The sequence below is a fragment of the Seriola dumerili genome, unplaced genomic scaffold (genome assembly GCF_002260705.1).
Source record: "Seriola dumerili isolate Sdu_G_001 unplaced genomic scaffold, Sdu_1.0 BDQW01000025.1, whole genome shotgun sequence".
NCBI lineage: Eukaryota > Metazoa > Chordata > Actinopteri > Carangiformes > Carangidae > Seriola > Seriola dumerili.
The window spans coordinates 7,163,187-7,187,711 of NW_019174280.1; the positions used below are offsets into that span (position 1 = coordinate 7,163,187).

A 24,525-nucleotide genomic window follows, 5' to 3' on the forward strand; every position below is an offset into this window, starting at 1 on the left:
CAAGGATGATGTTATGCTAATATCAAACTGCATAATCTTTTTTATTATTTTGTTTATTAAGCACAGCTTGTTATAATTGCATGAAGTAGAGGTTTTGCTGTGTGTGAATGTTTCTGCTGTTTGCAACAGTGGGTTGTTCAACAGGAATAGGAGATGACAGATGACTAATAATAGCCTAAATATATTAATATAGATATTTTAGGATGTCTGTTGAGTGCACATAAGAAAAAACATACACAAAAACTTAAATATATTTTCTTTCTACATGTACCAGTGAACATAGGGTACCAGCAGCCTACCCACATTTATTTTGTCGTCAGTGTAGCCTATGGGCCTAATGATTATCACATGCACAAACACATTTGGAGGTTTAGTCTAATTCTTGTGTGAAACACGAACATGCTGTAAGAAATGCTTATTGTCAGGTTGAGGGCCACAAGTGTCCACCGTGCAGAGGCTACTGATGGCCAGATATGCAGAGCATGTCGGATCGGTGTGTGAAAATGCGCGCAATGCCACAGAGAGATGCTCCTCGCGCCCCTTCGCCTGAAGACATGATTCATTCTCCAGTTCTACTTTTACCACATAAGGCGGCACGAGCGGCCCCCTCAGCAGGCGGGACCAGGGAAAAGTTCCGGGGGGTTGTGACTGCTCGTGATTGGTTGCTCTATGTTGTGATTGACAGGTCCCCTTCTCCGGCTCTCCTCTAAGCTCCGGCTGTTGACACTCTCCAAAAGTCCGCACGGCTCTCACGGATAACGGAGACATTAGTACAGCTCCTCCCGGCTCCCTCCGCTTCCTCTGCTGTCCGGCCGGAGGACGGAGAACCCGTCCCCCCGAGAGCACTAGACTGTCATCGTGGATTCTCTTGTTTTTTGAGACTGCCTGTGTTTTGAACTTTTTTTTGCTCCTTGCAAGCTCGTGACGCCGTCTCCTTCCTCTCCTTCCTCTGTCCCGAGACCGAGAGAAATGGCAGAGAAGCGGCGGTCCCCGTGCGCGATGAGCGTCAAGGCTCATGCCTTCTCGGTAGAGGCGTTGATAGGAGCGGAGAAGAGACGCAAGACGGCCGGAGGAGATGCTGTGTCCCCCGGGTACGAGGACGGAACTGATGTATCTGATCTACCCGGGAGCCCGGGGCCGCGGGCCGACAGAGCGTGCACCAGCGACCGGGGCAGCGAGGCTGAATGTGCAAGTGACGGATCCCGTAAGTAAATAACAACAACAGATAAAGACAATAGCCTAACAATAACAATAATATTAATAACAATAATAAAATTATTCGTGACATAGTTAGGCTACCTGCCTATAGGCCCTCGAAATGGCAGCATTGCCAAATTAGTAGTAGGCTACCCACGAAAAAAGGTGAAATTAATTTTAAATAATGCCCATGTCACATTAAACCTTACTCTCTCAGTGTAGATTGTATTTGTTTTAAAAGCTTTGTACTGGTATACTGCACATTATCTAATGTTTCAGCCACAGGTCTTGCACATGTGTTATCCTGTTGCTATATTTTAATGGAAAAAATAAACTAGCTCCTCGCTACTCGCTGATATTTCTTTCATAATAAGAAGCAGCACAGATCTTTGCTTCAGGATTATTCACGCTCTCCTCTGCTTCTTGTCCAGGAAACTTCAGTAATCAGACGCAAAAGATGTGGGTTACAAAGTAAAACAATGATAGAGCGGGGTCAGAGCCAGACACTGGAAATGTGATATCATATCACGGCCCTGGCCTTGTAAATATGAGTGGTGTGAGTGTGACTAATGTGAGACGCTTTATGAGTTGTGTTGCAATCATAAACACGCCAATTAGCAGCGTATAAAGACAGGGAAACTGCCACGGTAAGGATGCAAAGAGGTCTGCAGAAAGCATAAACCGTCCGGCCCTGACAAATTAGGATTTAAATCTGCTGCAAGTTTAAAATGCCCTTGGCCGAGGATTTGTCTTTGTGTTAGTTTGGCTTGTTAGGCCCATGTCTAATGTGCATAAATTTCCACCACTTGGCGAGGCCTGTGCTGAACAGCGCAAATAACAACAGAGGTGAGACACATAAATACTACTGGGGGTGTCCTCTCTGTATTAAAACTGATTTAAACTCAAGTACTCCATCATGAAAATCATTATAGAGTCCATATTGCGACTTAAATTAAATTGGTGATCAGTAATGAGTGTAATGTAAACGTACCATTTTTCCACTGGATCACAATATACGAGGGTGGATATATTCAGTAATAAGTGCAGAGTGACCTTAGTTTAAACAGACATATATTACTATAATAATCTTACAGATTCCGAGCTTGTAATGCAGCACTATTCAACATGAACATAAACATTAGACTACTTAAAAGCATTTTTACCTTCTTGAAATAACAGCTATAAAATAACTTGTGCAGTAAAATTTGTGACATTTTCGTAGGCTGCTGAAAATAGTCATTGCAATTGGACGGTTGCAATAATATCCATAATAAGTCATATTCATAAAGGCTATATGTGAAATGATGGTGTTTAAATCTTGTTTTATACATTATATCAGCGGACATTAGTCCTGCTGTAATGTTTGTGTGTTTTTAAAATGTTCTAAGTCACAGGACTTAATGTCTTGAAGAGTGACACCTTGTAGGTGAACCATGCTCGGATTGGATGAGTGTGTTACTATTAAAACGTGTCAATCTCGGCTCTTTCCGGTGCAGCGGAGAGCGAGGACGCGCTGCTGGAGAGCCCGCAGCCCGCAGCTCTCTGCCCGGCTCCGGTAAACGGTACCGGAGAGGAGGCCCGCGTGGACCTACAGGGATCAGACCTGTGGAAACGCTTCCACGAGATTGGCACGGAAATGATTATCACCAAGGCTGGACGGTAAGAGCGAGTGCATATTCAGATGGGTAGCCTAATGTTAAAAACGCCCAGACATAAACTTTGCTGAAGAAAGAATTAGTCTATACTGTACATCATAAAAACGAAAATAGCCTATGTCTGGGCCTATAATAAAAACATACATAAAACACGAAATATTAAATATTAAATAATGGTATACGTTAAGGGAAATCAACTTTTTTTGCTGAATTGATCATAAAAAATAATTACTCAAAGATCTAACATCCCTAACCAAGACGACAGCCTAAACAGCATTTTCTGTATTATATTATATATTATATATTATTATCTGTATACTGTTATTATTTTTCTTGAGCTATTATTATCCATTCTTAATATGACTATGATTATGATTATTAGTCTGTAAGTAAAATGACTGTGTTGTAAATCCATGCAGACTGTAGGCTAGTGTTGGGATCTCACATGTTATTTGGTTTCCCTCTCAGGCGGATGTTCCCCGCTATGCGAGTGAAGATCACGGGCTTGGACCCACACCAGCAGTATTACATTGCTATGGATATAATCCCCGTGGACAACAAACGATACAGGTAAGACGCGCAAAGCACGCGCGCACACACGTGCGCAATGCAGGCCTATGCCAGTGCTAAAAGAGGCGACAGACAAATTGTGATCCTTATTTTGAAATTCGACAAAAGTCAAAATAAAGTAACAAATTCGTGATATGAATATCAAAGAGATACCGGAGCTGCATGTAAATATCTTCGGGCATAATTATATCACCTCGCACGCACATCCTATAGACACGGGAAGGTTACAGTCATTTTTGTCTTAATTTAGCCTCCATATTCACTGCTCCTGGGACAACCCGAGATTTTTCAATTGTGCAAACCCCAGCTCTCTGTCCACAAATGGCTCCTGGCACCGGTGTTTTGTCACGGCGGTTTTACCGTCCCTTTTGGAAAAGGCCTTTTGGATGCCTAACCTCTCCACCCTGGAAGGTCAAACCAACAAATGTCGTTATGATGCATAAGAAAACAGTGTGTTATTGCTGCGGCGTCAATGCAGCCAAGTCTTTGCATGCTACACACTGTGGCTCTGCCATTTCAAACTTTCAAGACCCGGTTACAGGCGATGTGAACACGTTCTCACCGGCGTGGCGGAGTGATGAGTGATAAAGTAGACAACATGTTATTCAATCACTCACAAGATATTGCACATAATACAATAGATACCAATGTTTAGTGCAGTCGCAGTTCAGAGCTGCGGGCGACAGCGCGGGAGGAAGCGGAGTCTGCAGGTTTTTATTCCAACCAAACTGCTGAACAGCAGGTGATGAACACACCTTCAGCCATATGAGGAACTAATTAGATGCTGTGTTTGTAGCTGAAGGCCATTAAACGTATATATACATCATTTTAGGTAATGGCATATTTAATGGCTAATCCCTTTAGCTGTAGGTAAATGATTTGGACTAATTACAAGTCAAAGGAGTTGGCAGGCCCTTTGTTGAACATCTGAATAAAAAAAAATGTAGCACAGAGGAACAATGTGTTTCATCTGTGGTGTTTATTAAAACAACCTATAGGCTTTCCTTTAATCAGGTAGGTCATCTTTAGTGAGAGCAGGACAGTTATATTACACATCTGAGTTGAATTATATTTACAACTTTGATGGAATTATTTAAAGTAGATTTCAGTGACTGATGTCCACTGTTGTCTTTCTCCAGCTTTAAAAAAAAAAAAAACATCTCATGGAGATTATTTGGGATTAATGCTGATCTTTGGTGATAAAATCGCGAAAGCCATTTTTTCCTCGCCAAATCACGCCGTTGTGTGAAGTGAATAGTAGCTAAGGACGAAAACTTATGCAAACTTGGGATATTGTGCTCATTTGCCTCCCCCCGTGTCTTTGTGTGAATTGTGAAGGTACGTGTACCACAGCTCCAAGTGGATGGTAGCGGGGAACGCGGACTCCCCTGTGCCGCCCAGAGTGTACATTCATCCGGACTCGCCGGCGTCAGGAGAGACGTGGATGCGTCAGGTGGTCAGCTTCGACAAACTGAAACTGACCAACAACGAGCTCGACGACCAGGGACATGTAAGTGCCACAACGAAAACTGTACAAATATTTCTATATTATTATATGTTTGCGACAGGCCTACACATATTTACCGTACTATCGCCTATTTAATGTCATTTGATCGACATTATGATATTTAGATTTTATATTTTTTGGTGTGATAATTTTGTTAAAATCATTGTAAACCTTTTCATTAAAAATCTAATTTAACAAGACAGTAAATGTACTGCATTTTCTTAATAATCACAAGAAGTAGCCTACAATATTTAAAAAAAAAAAAAAAGTAAAAGTCTCTGATGTAACATATTGTGTTTGTGTTTGTGTGTGCAGGTGCATGCATCTGTGCATCTGTGCCCACATTCATTATCCAACAATCATGTTTTACAGCATGGAATCATATGAAATTGTTGTTCCTGTACTTTAAGACTGAAAGAATAATTTTTCCCTCCCTGTTCAGATCATTCTGCACTCCATGCACAAGTACCAGCCTCGCGTCCATGTGATCCGGAAGGAGTGTGGAGAGGAGCTATCCCCAGTGAGAGCCATCCCTGCTGGGGAAGGCACTCGTACCTTCTCCTTCCCTGAGACTGTGTTCACCACTGTCACAGCGTACCAGAATCAACAGGTAACACAGCTGACCTCCACACAAACACAACAACACTTAAAACCAACACCACTGGATGAACCGCATACACTGAAATAGCCATTGTGGCCAAGAATCCCACAATGTGGTGCTGCACTGACGGCCCTGTTGCTGATAGATACTGTTGTTTGTTTTGTACTTTTGTACTGTTTGTAGTTACTAGTTAGCGATGACTGATAAATGTTTAAAACACACATTTCTTCAGGTCACACTGGTGTCTTTTCTTCAGCTATGAGTTTCATACAGAACAGGACTATGAGATTTTAAAGAGGAAAATAACCTTTTTCAATTTCTGCATGATAAGAGTTTTATGATTCTCATCTTGGTCTGGTTTGCATTTTAAGGACAGATTCCTATTTGAGTCTGGGTCCACATGCATGTCTATGTGTGTGTGCCAAACACAGAGAGAGAGAGAGAGAGAGAGAGAGAGAGAGAGAGAGAGAGAGAGAGAGAGAGAGAGAGGTCCAGCAGTTTTCCTAGAGAGTGTTAAACCAGTTCTACCAGGCTTATTGGACAGATTTTTATGATGGTGCTGCTCGTTTAAGCTGCATCACTTGACTGTTTCATATTTTCTGGATTTTGCACCACCAAATTTCAACATCAATGTCTTCAGCTAGGCGAAGCTGACGGTTTTTATGGACTTTTGCACTGGACCAGTCAGTGTGAGCTTTGAAGTAGGATGTTAGCTGGGATTGGCTGGCCCACAGTGCACGATGGCTGAAGTCAGAACACGGTGGCGATGCCTATAAAAGTCCCTTTGGATGTGGGTCACAGAGCTGGGTCTTAAACACCACCCACAGCCTGGGCAGCCCCATGGCAGCCCCGGGGACATTAACCAACATGCGTACACGCACACGCACACACACGCAAATTCACATATAGGCTATGTGCAAGGAAACACACAAGCACAGATCCAAACAACTGGCACAATCGACGGCTAACGATGCACATGAATTTATTTATTTATAGACCTGATTGAAAGATTACAGACAAGGAAAATTATTTTGGCTGGAAGAGGATCTTCCATTATACATATGTTATCATGGGCTTTGTACTAACAAAAATTTTGGAAATAATTAGAGTCTTATTTTGCCTTTCAGATTACAAGGCTGAAAATTGACAGAAACCCATTTGCCAAAGGCTTCAGAGATTCTGGCAGAAACCGGTGAGTTCATTTCAACCACAGAGATTTTCACATTATCTAGTGCATTAGGGGTAATGTGGGATGCATGACTGCATTATATTCTGGCTTGGTTGTGGTTTTTGTCACGGCTATTTCAGTCTGATTTTATGGGGAGCAAAGCTATGTATTTATTTATTTTTTTCTAATGGAAAATGTGCAGCAGCCTCCCATTAAATCTGTCCTGAATGGCAGAAAAGAAATCGACTAAACTGAACAGACGTGGCACATATTATTATGGTTTCATCATATTAATCCGTGATGCATTTTCATTTAAATGTGCTAACTTTAAAGGCACATTAATTCCAACAATTGCATAGTTACGGGCACATGCTTTGAGAGGGAAAAATCTAACCTCAGCTGCAAACCTAAATGGAGCGTCAGATTCCAGCCAGCCTCGTAACATAAACATCAACAGCAAAATAATAAAAGTCAAGAGTGTCCTGAAGAAAATCTGTATAAACACATTTCTAAACATATATAAACACAGCATTAAAACAACACAGCAGTAAAACTCCAACAGTCTCCAAACAGCCACTCCCCTGAGGCCTCATAGAAATCGTTAGAGAGGAGGGGAGAGCGACGGGGAGAGCAGGCGAAAGGGGAGGAGAGGGAACGTGTGAGACAGAAAATTTGAGAGGGAGGAAGGTAGAGAACGGCAAACTGGATAACCGAGGGACCCTGACAGCTGACCCTATAAAAGTTAAACTCAGGAAGGCCGAAAAAAAGCCTCCCCTTAAATATTACAGGAAGAGTTAAGCAGTTTGCTAAATAAACTCCTGCTCTGATAGGCTGCTTTGGTGCACACAGAGCCGCTCCGGGCAGCTTGTCTAAATTATCACCGTGGCTACAACCCCGCGGGGGGGAGGACTTTTATCCTCACGCTAACGAGGGGTAACAGAGCACTTGCATTACCCTGCCACAGCAACCCTCTGCCCCACCTAGAGGAGGAGGGAGAAGCAGATTTTGGGGGTGGGGGTGGGGGAGGGTGGGGGGAGTCCCACCTCATAAATCCTTGCTGCGGCTTCCTGCTCCTTCGTCCTGATTCGCCCGTAAAAGCCGTGTGAAAGCAATTACCTCAGAGCACCCGGCTGGCAGCAGCCAATCGCAACGCGGCGTTTATGCCCCTCATTACCTGCGGTCTCCATGGAGATGGCGAGTGAGGCCCCACGGGCGACTAAGATGGCCGCCAGGTGGTTGGCGTAATGTATGAGCCAGTGAGGCATGCTGGGAGAGAGCAGCTGCAGCTGCGTCAGTGACTACAGAAAGTGCTTGGCTATGAAGTTTTGTTCCATGTGATCTTATGATGGTTCGTCTGTAACGCTGCTCTACGTGTGTTAACGTGTGTTTTTGTGTGTGTGTGTTTTACAGGATGGGTCTGGAGGCTTTGGTTGAGTCTTATGCATTCTGGCGTCCATCTCTGCGCACACTTACATTTGAGGACATCCCTGGCATGGCCAAGCAAGGTAGAGTTAATCAACATTTAACTAACAGGAGTGTTTCCAAAAGATGTTGTTGTTACTGTTTTCTGATCTGCCACCGATATGGTTCAGGTATGGTCAGGTTTCCAAAGGTGCTTGGTAACGGTTAGGGAGAGATTGTGGTCATGGTTACTAATCAAGGATGAGTGTTGGTAGAGGTGAGAAAAGGTGGTTTCCCTTGTCAAAGTCAGACTTTGTACCCAAACTGTCCACACCTTCTCCAAAAATGTTTTTAGGGATACACCAATCCAACTTTTCCTCTCCTGATAAAGGCTGATACTAATTGATTACTGATTCCATACCAGTGCTCTCTTTTTCCCAAATTTAAAATCTTACTACTGATACCTGAACCACTCAATAAGGTTATTAAGCAAGGTTAGTAGTAAATACTGGCATGTAAGTGGATGATGTTAAGTGGATTTAAATTTTTAATGTTTTTGTGGCTGTTTCTGTAGGAGTCCCAGGAGCTCATGGAGGGGTCGGAGCATCATCTCACCTGCTCTCCACATCCCCATGCTCCTCACCTTTCCAGGTTTGCCCTCTCAGCCCGCCTGACTACGCATGCAGTCGACCGACACACCCCCTCCATCGTTACAGCAACCCCCCAGAGCCATTCCCCCCTCCCAGAGGTCCATCGGCGTATGACGGTGAAGGATTCTGTTCCCTGCCTCTCCCTGCTTCTCAGCTTGGCTATCTATCCAACCCCACCCCGCAGGGTTACGCCGGTCTGCGCCTCCACACCCCGCCCTACAGCCTGTACGGTTACACATTCCCCCCCTCACCACGCCTCGCTGCCAGCCCTGATAAAATGGCCGCCGCTGCCACTGCCAATCATCAGAGTGCCTTCCTTGGCTCGTCTCCTAGTGGGACTCTAACGGACAGTCTGGGTGTGCTCAGTGGAGGACAGCAGGGCTTCTTGTTTGACTCTCGGACTTTGGGACTGGCAGGTACCCAGCCGGGAGGTGGGGCCTCACAGGTCACTGCCCACATGGGCTGAATTTGATTCTGGACGTCTAGGGTTGTCACGAACACAAAATGACACCCTGGAATGGGTGTAAGTTGCTTTTGGTTCAGAGAGTTCTTCAAATTAATCATCAGCTGAACTGTGGACAAACAGAAGAGTGACAGATCAAGCCATTGCTTCTGTGAGCACATGAACTTGTCAAAGCTCCTTTACCTGAAGGGAATACTTCTTGTCTTTTAAGCATGTTGTCTACAACATGCACGTGCAGCTGCAGTGGTCAATAAAGGGAGAAATGTCCTGCGGCTTTGATTAAGGAGTCCAAGCGACGCAGCCCAGTGACTGAACTGGAACTGAATATGGATTGGGCAGACACAGGGCTGGCCCAGGCACTCAAAGCAAGCACTTCAACCCCTGGCAGGAGGCCATGAAGCAGTAACTATTATACTCACACAGCATTCAGCATGGCCTCTATGATCTTGCCTACTTTGAATGGAGTTACCGAACACTACTTTTAAACTTTCTTTTTAAAAAGGGATATATTGACTAAATTCCTTTTGTCAATTAAATTCTCTCATTACATGCCTGGTGGTGTTCAAGTCTCGATCAAGTCTTTGGATTAAGAAATATGCAGCTAATGTCCACTTAGTACTATGCACTACAGGCAGGGCCTTTTCACCGTCAAGACTGAAAACAAAACAAAAGCTTTTGTACACAACAACAGGAGCCTGTAACATATTAACACGATGACATCATGGCCACAAGAAATGAAGGGAGATATCCTGGTGACAGCTGTGGACTGACGAGGTCAAAGCTGTGGGAGAGTGACGGATGATGGACTGATCTACATCCTCTATGTCTGGTTTGACAGATGTTTACTCGATGCTGTTTGAACGTCAGACGAAAGAACGTCTTTCCTTGTGTGACACAGATGTAACTGCACATGATGGCTCTGTATATAGCGTGGGGGGGAGGGAGGGGGGGGGGGGCAGGCGGGAGGAGAGACGTGTATATAAAGGGCTGTGTGACCCTTCGCACTTAAAAACCCCAACGCACCTGCTTCTGCTCTTTAGACTGGGTCAGGTACGGCAACAGCCAACCCTGAACTTGACTGAAAAGCTTTTCTTTGCAAAAACAAGCGCTATATCGGCACGCCCTTTGGCCGAGGACATGAACGTGTTCTTCGACCTTTTTGAGCCAAATGAAATATATCTATTCATGACACAATGTTTATATGTAGCCTAATAAATATCTTACTAATTTAACTGAGTTCAGATGGTGGAGTGATGCAGTTATGAGTGTATGTGTGTGAGTTTTCTTTACACATATTTCTTTTTTTTTTTTTTACTAAAGCAACCGCAAAACTATGTTTCCCTGTGAAAACAAAAACAATGCATTCATACTGTGAAAGTGTGTGTGTGTGTGTGTGTGTGTGTGATAAAGCACCCAGAGACTGGGGTTTTTCTAGAGGCTTTAGATGCCAGAGAAATGAAAAATACCACAGGAGACAGGACGAAGGAACAATTCCCAGGTACACACACACACACACACACACACACACACACCCACGCACACACACACACACACACCCACGCACACACACACACACACACCCACGCACACACACACACACACACAAACAAACAAATAACACATTCCATCATCTTTATTGTGTAGTGGCCATGCAAATTAATCTAATAACTACAAGTATAGTCTAGAAAGTCAATGTGGATGTGGTTGTGTGGTGAGGGTGCAGATGTGTGTGTGTGTGTGTGTGTGTGTGTGTGTGTGTGTGTGGCAACAGGTGGTTGAGTTGTCAGCGAGTGTGTGACCTCACAGTTTCAAAGTTCATGCAGATCCCTGAGAATTGACCCCCGCCTTCCTTTCACCACAGTCATACTGCTCTGCTGCTGAAAGCATAAGCCAAGATATTTCAGAGAGCCGTTTGCTGTCACACACTTTGTAATTTTAACCTGTTTTAACACCTGAACAAGCACAAAGTCTCCAAGAAACCAAGACAAAACAGAGAGAAACCTCTGGATTACCCAGAACTATTTCTTCTGCACCTCGTACCCAAAATCAATTTTGAAAATGATAACACAAGCACTACACACTACAGCTCTTGTAATACCTGGTAGTTAAAGGGGCTTTGTCAGTGGTAAAGCTACAAAAACAAGAATGAAATATAACAGAAGAACTCCAGCAGCTGCACAAAAATACAAAACTTGGATCCTGCTCCACACGTCTTTATATCATAACTATGCAATAAAAAGCTTTTCGAAATTACAACTGGAGTGTCGGCTGGGTCTAAGAATAGACTCCAAACACAGTTAGGAAAGTACAAAGGGGAAAACACTTCTAACCTCACTTTTATGGAGGCCATTTTAAATTTACACTATACACTCTGGGTCGGGGAAAAAAGGAGGAGCATGTACTGGTTGTATGAACTTACAATGAGCTCAGAACAAATCACAATAACAGTCCTGGGACCAACAAACACAGTAGCTAGTTTCCTTAGTTAGTTTAGTGCTAAAGTTACAGGAATAGACCTGATTCTGACACCTAGCTACCATGATCCAAATATACAAAGGCAGTATAAAACTCAATCCTCTGCGACTTTGAGATGCAAGTCATTTTTTTTCTGTGTGCAATCTGTAATTAAAATTCTCACAGTTGCATGACATGAATTTTGACCTGCGGTACTTGTTCTCAAATTCCCCTCGACTGGAAAGCAGATCTGCTTATCTAGTTTTGCTGCTCCTAACCAATTACTCACAACCTGATTTTTCACCTTCCCCAAATATTCATGCCAGAGTTTGCTGACTCTCTCATGCTCTCACCCACTTCCTCCGCAGCTCCTCTGTGCCCCCCCCCCACCCCACCTCAGTTGTCTCCTGTCACTCTGAAGGTGAGAGGTGCTAAGGAGAGGAACACATGTGAGGGGGGGGGGGGGCGGGGGGGACGGGGACGGAAAGGGGGGAGGAGAGCTTATTTTAGAACCAAGGAATGATTGGCTTGTTGTTTCTGACTGACAGGGGACGGGACCCCTGCCTGGTGCATCCGTACCACACACACAGAAACACACACATACGGCAAATGCAGACAGAAACATATGCATTTATACACAGTGCTAACTCAGGCTCTTTCTCGCTGTTACTTCCTTTTAAAAACTTTGCAAGACATTCTGTCTCGGGGAGGATAGACAAAACATCTCCTGCACACGTTCGTACATTCACACAGACACACTCCCGCATGGTGTCAGTGGTCCGGTGATTCTCGGCTGAGGTGGAGACATTAACACTTGTGTACGACCAGGTGCCGACGTGACAGAACCGTCACGCTATCCGCCTGGAGGGGGAGGACAGGAGGAGGAGGAGGAGGGAAGGGGAGGCAGCAGTGTGTTGTTGCTCTCCTTATCAGTGGCTCAGACCATTTCTAAGAAATTCTAATATCAAGGTGTTCACACTTTAATTAGAAATAAAAGGCGCACTAAAATGAGACTATCTAATCAGTCATTCTTAAGATTAACTACTAATCCAAACTGGCATTACCGTGTGATGTCAGTGCTGTAGGTAACATTTGTGTGAATTTCACGGCATTCTGCCCAGCTGATTTTTAAATTTATGTCCAGATGGAAACTTTGGTGTGAAGGTAGCGATAGAGAAAAGGTCGGCAGGTCACCACAGTCAGTGGGGTTCATCCTCTGGGAACAACACATTTAATGCCAACCCTGTCATGACGTCACTATATCCTGTGAACAAAGTTGTCAACTTTGACCAAGTGTGATACACGAGGGAAAACATGAATATCCAAAAGTATGTGGTCCAGCTCTGGACCAAAGTGGTGAATAGACAACAAGACCAACCACCAATATCGCCACCTTAAGGCTCCACTCTATAGACCAAAAAAGATATTATATCTGACACACAATAAGTGCCATCGGGCCAAACGGTTCTCATTTACAACTTTCTCGCATTGGAAAAAATAAATGTGTGTGAGATATAGGTAGTGACAATGAGATTACGTTTACTTTTTAAAATATCATAGTTAAGTTTAGAGAAACTAGGGATCTGGAAATAACAGTATGTTTTATGGTATGTTTAAGTGACTTGGTTGAGCTAAACATGTTGATCATGGTTACTGACAGTCAACGGTCAACACTAACTTTAAGTAAGAGATGAGGTGCAAACATGTATTTTCACTATTGAAATGTAACTCTTTATACGCCCATTCGCCTCCCTGACCTCCACCATGTTTCTTCCTTTCCTGCATTGGAACTAGGACAAGCCCTTTTTAACTGCACGGTACCAGCCAAACTCGACTCAACTCTACTTGCCTTGTTAGTTTTCCATTGGGCAAAAGTTGTGGTTAGTACCTGACACCTGGTACTTTCTTTTTGGTATGATCTCGGCTGACGTTCCAAGCGAGCTGAGGCGATACCAAAAGGTGATATGATCGGTCAGAGGAAAGTCACCACTGTGTCATCATTGTGCGAGATGGGATGCTCTGAACAAACCCACTGTTTTTAGACAGCCAAGCACTTTACACTGCTCACTGTAGCCTGTTAACATCGCTGTTAGTTACTGTAATACATTTTTAGCTCGGCAACCCGCAAAACCACGTCATGGTCGACTGAGGCAAGACAGTCTGCCTGCAGAGCTCCAGTGTGGAGTCGCATCCGGTGCAGGCTCCGATCTCAGGCCGGCTCCAGTGTCAGGACGGGAAGTGCACGCAAGAAACTTCAAAATAAAAGCGCTTTTGCTGTTGATTTATAGGCTATTGAATTCATCAACATTATAACATGAAAACCATTGATTTCTTAAATGTAGCATTTATGTTGATTTTGGCTATACTGTCTACGTAGCACACAACATGGGTATCTATATCAGTGTAGCAACATAAAGATTCAATAAGTCTGCTAGCAACCGCATCTTATTTACACATGCATTACATTAATTCTGTCAACATAGGGCATAAACTCCGTCTATGTTGCCTAGCGACATCAGTTTATAGAAAAACATGAAGCTTGTCGATTCCTCTCTTCCTGTCTGGTATCTCTGTTTGGTATCCCTTAGATATCCTCCATCGTTCATGTGTATGTCGCATTGACGATGACGTCACGATAGCTTTGTGCGTCATCGCCATAGTGACAATGCCGCACTGAAGGACTATCCGCAGTGGAAAAAGCAGTACCTAAAGCAAGTTGGTACCATGCGGTGGAGAAATGCTATAAAAGTTGTCAGTGGATGGAAACTGCTGGAACAAATGAGCTATTTTTAAAACAAATAGATTGTTTAACATGTTTTTTTTTTTTTTTTTTAGGTGCATTTTTTATTGAATGCACAATATGAAAATAATACACAAGACAAAATTCTTGATGACAATACCTTACCTACACTGTGCGGTACAGAGGAAAGCTTTCAGAGAAGAAAGCTGGGTTTGGCCTGTAACCCCAGACGCCTTTGTGCTTTTTGGATGGTATTTTAATGTGCCATTACAGTGAATGTCACAGTAATACAAATCACTGTATTAAATGTATCATCTTTACATGTTATATCTATTATTACCTAAAGTAGACTGCTTTGATTTATAGTTAACATTAGCCGCACATAAATACACACTTAGCATTGCTGCTAAGGCATCTCATCATGACACTGAATATTCCCAAAGCTCTGAGGCATCAAATCAAAGCTGAGAGGTATCAGTCTTCACTCTAGAGTGTGTTTGCATGTGTGTATTCATGCCAGCTCAGACACACTAGCAGTCATACTCTATAAAAGCGGAACATGAATGAGAGAGAGCAAGTAAAAGAGACTATTCTGTGTCTCCTGCCTTGTTTTCAGCTTCCACATTATGATTGCATGACAACACTCTCACAACTGCACACACATGCACATACACACAAGTGCATTGCCCTCTTTCATTGTTAAAACATGAAGTCTTCCCAATTTCCACTTGTTGCTCGGTGCCGAATATTACAAGCAGAAGCGCTGTTGACCTTTCCCAACCTCAGTGTTTACACAAACAGTTGCAGTTTGGCACATGAACTCAACTAAACAACATCAACTCCAGTGCACTGCTCTTTAACATGATAATACTGTACAGAGGAGATTCTTCATGTTCATCAGAAACGTCTTTTAATAAATAAATAAGTGAGTATTGCATTAAATATGAGCTCTAAGGAATGAAAGCAGAAGGAATAATGCTAGGGAAACTGCAAATTTGCATTGCCTTAAAATGTTTCCCATGTACAGTATGATGGTCTGTGGCATTCTCAAACTGAGTCCTGTGAGTCTTGGCAAAAGTGGAATAAACCTATTTACCATATCTTTCCTCTTCACTCGCCCCCTTCCTTCCCTCGGGGAACTGGCAACCCTGAGCACTCATCACAGAAGTTAACATTTGCATAGAGGCCAGTTATGCGGTTTTAGCGTCCTGTGTGATTGAAGTGAGCATTAGCATACGGGCCGACGACGATACCACGTGGTTGAGTGCGCTCAGAGGGCACTTATGGCCCGCTGTACGTGACCAGGCATAAAAACGGGGGAGTCCACAGGTGAGGTCATGTTGGGCAGTGACGAGAAAGTTCCCTGGAGCACAGAATAAGGTTTGGCAAAGAAACCTGCAACCGTCAGAGGCAAAAAAAAAAAAAAAAAAAAGGTCTGTTTGTATCTGATGAGCAGCATATTAGAATTACAAATGGCGGTTTAGAAGAACCTATCATGAAATAAAGGGAAAGCCTGAAGAACAGAAAAGAACATTCAATGGCTTCCCAAACTGGAATTTTAGAACAAACTTTGTGTAAAAAAACTTGAGGATTGTTTCTCATGTTAAGGATCAAATTTTACTGGGAGAGAGGAGAGGACTATATACTAAATACTGGGACAAAGAGGCTCTTCTGTCTCTGCTGCTGTTCCAGGAAGTGCACCTGTGCTCCAGGGGGGCTTCAGCTGGTGGGTTTTGCTGATGATGTTGCAGGCTCAGCTCAGCTACGCCTGCGTGACCTGTTAATGGCCCAGTGGGTATTTGATGACAGTTGCAAGAATCTGAGGCTCAGGGTGTCCTTTACAGCCCTTAAATCTTTGTCATCAAATCTGCCCACACTAGGCTGATTTATGGTCCGCTCCGCAGGGCATGTTTCTCAGTACCCCCTATTAGACCCCCCGTGAACTCTGATCTATGAGGGGGGTGTTGAGAAATAATTATGACACAATATTTTCCTGTAATCTTTCCATGTCAACAAAGAGGACACACGCACCTCCAATGACTCTCTCTTCACTTCTGCACATTTATACAGATACACAAAACACAAGCACACACACTAATGTGAATACACACGTATACTTCATAGTGAGTATGTAACACAGTGCGCTTCTGTCAGACACCGAGAAGATCCGATAGACTTAGTGTCGAGCCAAAAAGAAAGGAGAGGCTCTGCGGTGTCTTGTAAATGTCTATCAGGTCTTTAACCATGTGATCTGAGGCTTTGGCCTTCAAGAGCCCTCTGGCCAACACATAGCCAACTGCAGGACAGTTATTCACAGCTGCCTTAGGCGGACAGTTTTAAGGGCTGAGAGACTTTTTAGAAACTTAAATTAACACTTGACCTAAGCACCTGCTAAGCAGCATTACCAAAGAAAAGACAGAAAAAGAACAAACTGGAATGCACATATAATTTAGTACTTTTATAATAGTGTAAAGCTCAACTTTAATTTGTGAAATCTAACCACTGTGACCTTAAACTGTACAACAGAGGGACATACAGTCATGAAGAGAAATCCTGCTGCTACTGAACGTCTCAGACAAAGCATTATTGCAGCAGGCACGGTGGCTTTACTGGAAAGAGTAAATTTTTATACGGAGAGCCAAAGTCAAGCCAAACTGGTTCTGTTCAGGATGTAAGTGGGAATAATGAAAATGACAAAAAATTCAGTCTTGGAAGATCAGCTTGTTCAACACTATGCCATGCAGTTCAATCAATTCATCTACACAGGGACATTAAATAAAGGAAAAATGTAAGGTGTGTAAAGGTCGTGGGTGGTGGATGGGTGTTAATAGCATCTGATCTTCATGCAGGAGATCATCTTTTAAATTTACTAAAACCACAATCTTTCCCTTTTTACTTTTAGAAAGCGAGAATTTTAAAAATGTACATTAAACATAAAAAAAACGTTGTTATTGAGTGTCATCCAGGGGTTTTGCAGAAATATCCTGTGTCAACGTTCTTGTCTAGTGACAGGGTTGCTCCGAGAGCCATGGCGCATTAAAATTTAATGGGATAATTCCTTCTTTTTTTTTTATGTTAACAAATGAATACTTTGTTAAAATCATGAAGAGTTCCACAAAAATATTTCACTTTGGACAGGCTAGACAGGAGGCGAATTTAGGGACATTTGAGTGTAATATTTCAAACAAACAACAAAAATCTATGAGCCCGCAGAGGCTGTCACCAATTTAGTGGACCATCTGCATGTGTGTAGAGGTGTCACATGACGGTCATCAATTCAAGTCTTGATTTTTTATGGATTTTCTCTTTAAAGCCCATTACAAATCTAATGCACACTTCAGCATAATTGGACACAGTTAAAACACTGTTTTTGCTTGTGTTTTTTGACACAGCAGATACTCTCTCTACAACAAAGTATACAATTGAAGCATGAAGTTATAAATCCAGTATGAGTGTTTTTGCAATATCAGCAATTCAAGCTTGTATTGCTAAAATGTCTTTGATTTCAGTAGGAGATTTAAAACATTAGAGGCACTGGTCAGCAGAGTGCTGGTTCCTGATCCACAGCAGACACTGCTGGAGGTGACTGACAGGGTCATGCCTGCGTGTGTTTGTATGTGTATATCTTCTCCGTGTGTGTGTATGCTTCCATGTAACAAAAATAGTGCCCCTTCCTGGGCCCCATCTCCCACATTCTGCTGCTAATAAGAGAGGTGTGTGTGTGCGTGTCCATATGTGTTTGTGTGGATGTAGCCCTTGCCTGACCGTGGCCCTGTCCAAGTCTTAGCATGCTCATTTATAGCCAAGCAGCCCATCAATCTTAATAGAGGAGAGAAGTGCAAAGAGCCGATGAAACGCCAGACATGATCACTATTCACTCAATGGGGGCGAGCGGAGAGGGCGGAGCGAGAGGAGGGAGTCGCAGGGAAAGATGAGAGGGAGGGGAGACGGAGGAGGCAGGGTGAGGGAGCACCGAGGGAGTGAAAGTGAGGAGGGAGGGAGTGGGGAAGAAGGATGGGGTGAGACAGAGTGAGGTAGCAAGTTGTTTATCCCTGTAGGTGATAATAATGATCTGATCCTCTCTCTCTTCTGTCGCTGTCTCGCTGTTTGAGTGATGTCTGGCAGAGCCACGTGAAAACTGCTCAACAGGCCGAGTTGAGGGGCACATCACAACATAATGTCGCTTCATTTTTTGTGATTTTTCTTCTAACTAAGGTCCTAAAGGTGTGGAACATTTTGGCGGACAGCGTGTTTGACCAGCTAATACTGTATAATGTTGCTGGACAGGTCACATGCCAGGTGTTAGATAATACTGTGCTCTGTGTACGTGGGTTGGCCATGGTGAGACCTGGTCTGGAATAGGCTGGTGTGTGTGTGTGTGTGTGTGTGTGTGTGTGTGTGTGTGTGTGTGTGTGTGTGTGTGTGTGTGTGCGTCAGTGGGGGTAGGAGGTCTGCTGAGAGGTGGGGAATGGCGAGAGGATATTTGGCAATGCACTGCGAGACTGCGCTGACACAGGACACTGCGTCTTCATACGACAACAGAGCTGTCACACTCCCGGGCACGAGGTGCAAGAGGGATTCAGTGAGTCAACATTAACAGACTGACAGCGGCCATGTTTTCCTGCTAATATTATAACACATCGAGGGAAATAATACGAGTGAGGCAGAGCTCATAAATTCAATTACAATGCTCATTATAGCCATGGCATTATGCAGAGTCAAAGATGAAGCTACGTATGTGTATGCTTGAATATCATCTCCATTAACAGACTCCAAACTTGACACCTGCAGCCTGTTTCACACATGTTGAAGCAGTTCAAACAGTGTAATATTGGCAGGCAGACAGTTTTGGCAAGGCAAGTTTATATAGCAACTTTCAACAATAAGACAATTCAACAGAAAAGGCCTAAAGACAAGATATAAAAGAAACACACAGTCCGTATAAAAAGACACATATGCACAAGTTTTAAAGCGTAAAATAAAATACAACTTAAAAATAAGTTAGTCTCGTCTTCACAACGAGGGTTGACACGCAACAAGTGGAGACCTCAGAGGAGGTTTTGTGTGGAAATATTTCATGACTGCTAGCAGTGACTTTCTAACACTGCAATTTCTTTACACAGATTAAACACACGAGATATAAGGTGTTAATTATTGAGCTTTAGAGGTGCTCGTAGGCAAATTCTATTACTTTGGGACAGAGCCAGGCTAGCTGTTTCAACCTATTTCCACTCTTGGTGCTAAACTAATGGGCTGCTGGCTGTAGCTTCATATTATCCGTACAGACATGAGTATATTAATCCACTCATCTAACTCTAAGCAAATGTGGAGCTATTCCTTCAAATGTGAAAATAATTAAACCACTGATTTAAGACGGGGGCCCAAGAAAACCATAAGATGTTGATTAAAATCAGAAACATTTGAGTCGAGAGGTCCTAATACCTTTATGAAACTGTAAGAAGGCAGCTCTCTGGTTTAAACATCAATTCAGTCTGGACCAGTGGTTCTCAAACTTTTTCACATCAAGGGCCCCTGAACTGATGAACACAAATGAGACCGTGGACCCCCATCTAATAAGGTTTTTGCTTTTAGATGTTTTATTACAGAAAGTGTTTGAAACCCATGACCAAAAAAGTCACACATTCTGTCATTGTGTTACCTATGGATCGAATTATAGTGAAAAGAAATTATTCCTTCAAGGACCCCTGGGGGTCCCTGGATCCCACTTTGAGAACCACTGGTCTAAACTAATGAATTTAAAGTATTATACATGTGCAAGCAGCATTGGCAGTGTGTCTACATAAATAACTTACCCTGACTTTAGCCTGTCTCACTGCACTGACATGTATTGCATTACTGTGCACGTGTACACAACAATACTGCGTTGAAGAGAGATGAGGATTAGCTGTAATTTAAATGTTCCTTAAACCCAGTAGACGCCTCACCTGATTTAGCTTATTTTTGCATGAGATGTGCTCACTTGTTGGACTAATCGGCAAGATAAATCAAGCACACATCAAAGCAGTTCAAATATTTAAAAGCTTATTCATGTTTTGTATATTTTGCCTGCAGGTCTGAAAGCCAGGACCACAGAGGGCAGTGTGGTGAGGTGAACCTGGGAAAGCCTGCAACAGCTGTGAGAAACCATCAGATCTGCCATTCCTCACACTTCAACAGCCAACAAGAGAGCGATTTATGACGGCCAGAGAGGGAGAGAAAGAGACGGAGAGAAAGAAAGACAGAGAAAAAAAGGCGGGGCGGGGGAGAAGGAGACATAAACAGAGAGAAAGAGGGAGAAAGAATGAAATAAACAGTGAAAGGAATAAGGACAGAGAAGTTGAAAGGAGATGCGATAAGCAAGGAAAAGGACAGGAAAGAAAGATAAATAGACAGAAGGAGAAGGAGTGATGGAACAAGAGACAGGGAGATGACAAGATGACTGATCAGGCAAGAGAAATAAAGAGAGGTGATAGGAGCTAGAAAGCAGGACTACAATTTCAGAGATTTGGAAAATAAAAAATAAAAGAATAATACATAATGTACAATTACCCATGCTGGTGTACTAAACACACTGAGGGAGAGACCACGCAATCGACAGGGTCACATACTGTACATGAAGGGTAAAGGCACACAAAGTGACACTCTAAAACACACATCAAATCCAAGGTCATGCCTTTTACAGAGAGTGGTGAGACGAGCCGGACAGCTGAGGGAAGAGCAGCACTGTGCTGCAGCCAAAAGGCCCAGGCGGGCAGCCTAATGACAGGCTTAGATCCTCTATATATCAGTGTCTTTCAATATGCTTTGACTACTACTGTCTGATGGCAGGGTCAAAGGTCAGGTAAACTACAGGATGATGCTCCGTGAGTTGGTTAGGATTCAGTGTCTGTTCTCTGGCACAGGTGGGGTTGACCTCATGTCCTCCAGGCGAGGAAAAGTCACCCTAACTACTAAACCAACCTGCCGCCCCGACAAATGAAAGATATATCCTCCTACAGCTCCCCAATCCCCCCCACCTCCGCACATGCACACATTTCCTCCTGTCGCGTTCTCCTTCTGTGTCTGCTTGTCTTGTCTGCGGTGGGCTGGGGGTGCGGAAATCTTCGTTTATTTGGATTTTTTAATACAAGCTGACCCCTTGTCCCCTGGTGTGTGTCTGTGTGTGAATGTGCGTGTGTTTCATGTGTGTGTGTGTGTGCGTGTAGTTCTAGTGAGCACTCTCCCATGACAACCACGTCAACGACCCAGAGTCGGTGTCGAAAGAAGACCACACCGCACGAGGAGAACACACACATTAACTCAACACACATTAACACACACACACACACACACACGCATACACGCACAAATAAACTTTGACACATATACATTCGTATGTCCAACAAAGCAGTATGGCACATAGAAGAATATATGTGTGTGTGTTTATGTGTGTTTTGGTCTTGAGGAAATCTTCAGCATGTGTTAGATGAATCCCCGGGGCTCTCACTCAACTCCGATTGGCTGGTCAACTTGCTGTGTTTGTTTCCACAGCGACAGAGCTGTCACTGCCTCCTACCACCCAGGTAGAGCTGTCAATCACACTGGATTCCAGCCAACCACACGCAAGGCCTCGCTGCAGCCAATCACAACACAGACCCTGTATTTAATTAATTACATATCAACCAGTAATAATACTCTTAATAATAAATGATCAAGGACAAAGTTAAATAAGGGGAAAATAAAAGAAAACATTTATAGAGCTTCTGCTTTACACTGGAGACGACACTGGATACGGACTGGATTTAGGGGAAAAAGAATAAAGGATCATTTTGAAAGATGATATATTTTAGTGCTTGAATTCAAAACAGCCATTGTTAAATCAGAACTTGGCCTTGGTCTAAAGAAAATTTGCCATATCCAGTTCTTTAATCACAACCTTCAGTTTGTTGCCGTTCATTCTGCATTTCGTCATACATTAAATCACATCATCACTTCCTTATTCCCCCCATTATTTAGGCCATAAATGCACCAGAGGGTGTGTTTCCAAACAATTATAATCCATCTTCAAAAGCTGACCTCACCTCACTTTAGTCTAATGTGTAATAATTTATCACTGTACACTTGGCACTGTTTTTACATTTATATTTAACACATACAGTGTGCAGTGTGTCAGTCTTCAGCCACTTAGATCACATGTTCTATCAACAGGCTCCCCTCTTCAAAACACGACTATGTGACAGTGAAGAACATACGACACTCTGTTACCGTGTGTTTCTATGAGACTCAACAGCTTGTTAATAGGAAGCCACAGCAACAACAACAACAACAACAACAACATATGCCTTCAATCCTGTGTGCAGATTAGTTATGGTTGCGCTCACTGGGGTATGACAGCGCCAGGACTCTGGTATTGTTGGTATAATTACACCGGTGCTGTCTCTGCCATGACAAGTCACAGTTGTCATAGTGACAAAGGCCAATGACCCATTTTGGCACAACAAATGTGTTCATTGAAATCAGAAAACTGTGATCTGTGCTCGTGAGTGTGTGCCTGTAAAATGGTTATCAGATGAATCCTGTTTTTAATAATGACTTCTGACTTCACCAAATTAATTGTTTTTAAATAAAACCATTTATGTCTTCATTTTAACAAGTGACAATTTAAGAGTGTTTCTCTTACAGCATAATCTCTGTATTTAGCCTTTAGTTTTTTCTGTTAGACCCCTTCACAGTGGGCAGATATCAAACAAAGCCAATCCTGCTGGTGACACAAATAATGAGAAGAGTCATAAAAACTAAAAATAGAGCCTTTTCTATTTTGGAGTTGAGCCGTATCCATAGGCGATGAAAGGTAGATGTAACACAATATAGAAGTCAGGGTCTTGCACCGCAGTGTGAACCAGGACTGTCACATGTTCATAAAAATAGACAAGCATACTCAAGACATCCAGAGAAGGAAGCAGAGCAACAGCCAGTCAGACAAATGTCACTATTACAAAAACCTTTCCGGGTCTCAGGACGGGTGTTTGTTTTTGTCTTATTCATATGTACAGGTGTATAGTGTTGGTTTGTGTGTAAGCAGTGTGGTAGTAATGAACTGAGATTAAATTGCTTGCAAAGTTCCCTGATTACAGAAATAGAAGAATATGTTTTAAAATGAACCAAAGGCCTGAGGACCCCAAAAAAACCTGGTATGTTTTTTTTTTATCTTGCATTTGCAATACAACTGCTGTGATAACTATCAATGGTAAGAGTCATGTGACAAGTTGTCTGATTCTCATAGATTTGTCAACTACCTACAGAGGAAGGCGCCAGCTCCAGGCACAGAGAATAAAATATAAAGTAATATTTATGTGAAATATCGTTAAAAATGTGTCCCAGCACCTGCAGCCTGCCACCATCATGTCACCTGCCCCTGCGACCTGGACTCCTTCAGCTGCTGCAACCCTACAGGCCCCCGTGCTGGAGGAGCAGGATATGTAGGAGTTGCCTGCACCAGCCTTCCTCCCTCCCTCCCTCACCACCTGCTGGCTGCGCTGAGGTGAGGCTGTCTGTCAAACAGTAAACATTGCTTATCAAAGGGCCCTGCAAACTCTGCCGCCCTCACCTCTGACATTAAATGTTGTGTACGTTCCTCTTGTTCTCTCTCCAGCTGCTTCCAGAGTCCTGGCGGGCAGCTCTCACAGTAGAGCAGCAGCAGTGGATCGGTCGGGTGCCGTTTACCAGGGACAGCTCAGTGAGGCCTCTGCTCATCAGTGAGCTGAACCTCTGGTGGCACCCACCCCAAACCTAGGCTGATTTACAATCAGCCTTCAATCAGCCTTCCGTGTCCCCCAACCCCTTCTTCGCATGTCTGTTTTTTTTTATGGATGCCACACCGCATCCGGTGTCTGCAGCTGACATGCCCCCAGCCTTCGTGCACGAGGTCCGTGGTGAAGGCTGGGCTGTACCGGACCGTCCGGAAGGTCCTAGACATTGACGGCTGGTATCTCATGGCCACTGAGTGCTTCGAGTGCCGTCGATGCAAGAAGAATGTTGGAGGGTGGTCACAAGGCATCATACAGCAGCTGTCCCCCACCTGCAGCTGCCAGTTTCCAGCTGTACTTACGTACAAGTAAGAGAACATTCAGCTCTATGTAT

The 24,525-nt window shown here is 43.5% G+C and overlaps 1 protein-coding gene across 1 annotated transcript; it reads left to right on the forward strand.

The window, feature by feature from the left end:
- Positions 1–742: 742 nt before the first annotated feature.
- Positions 743–10,130, forward strand: LOC111240325 (T-box transcription factor TBX18-like). Its single transcript, XM_022770292.1, has 8 exons — positions 743–1,204; positions 2,694–2,856; positions 3,321–3,422; positions 4,761–4,932; positions 5,372–5,539; positions 6,658–6,722; positions 8,109–8,203; positions 8,674–10,130. Exons 1-8 carry the CDS (start codon positions 970–972, stop codon positions 9,213–9,215), a joined length of 1,542 nt encoding a protein of 513 aa, XP_022626013.1. The 5' UTR covers positions 743–969; the 3' UTR covers positions 9,216–10,130.
- Positions 10,131–24,525: the final 14,395 nt, after the last annotated feature.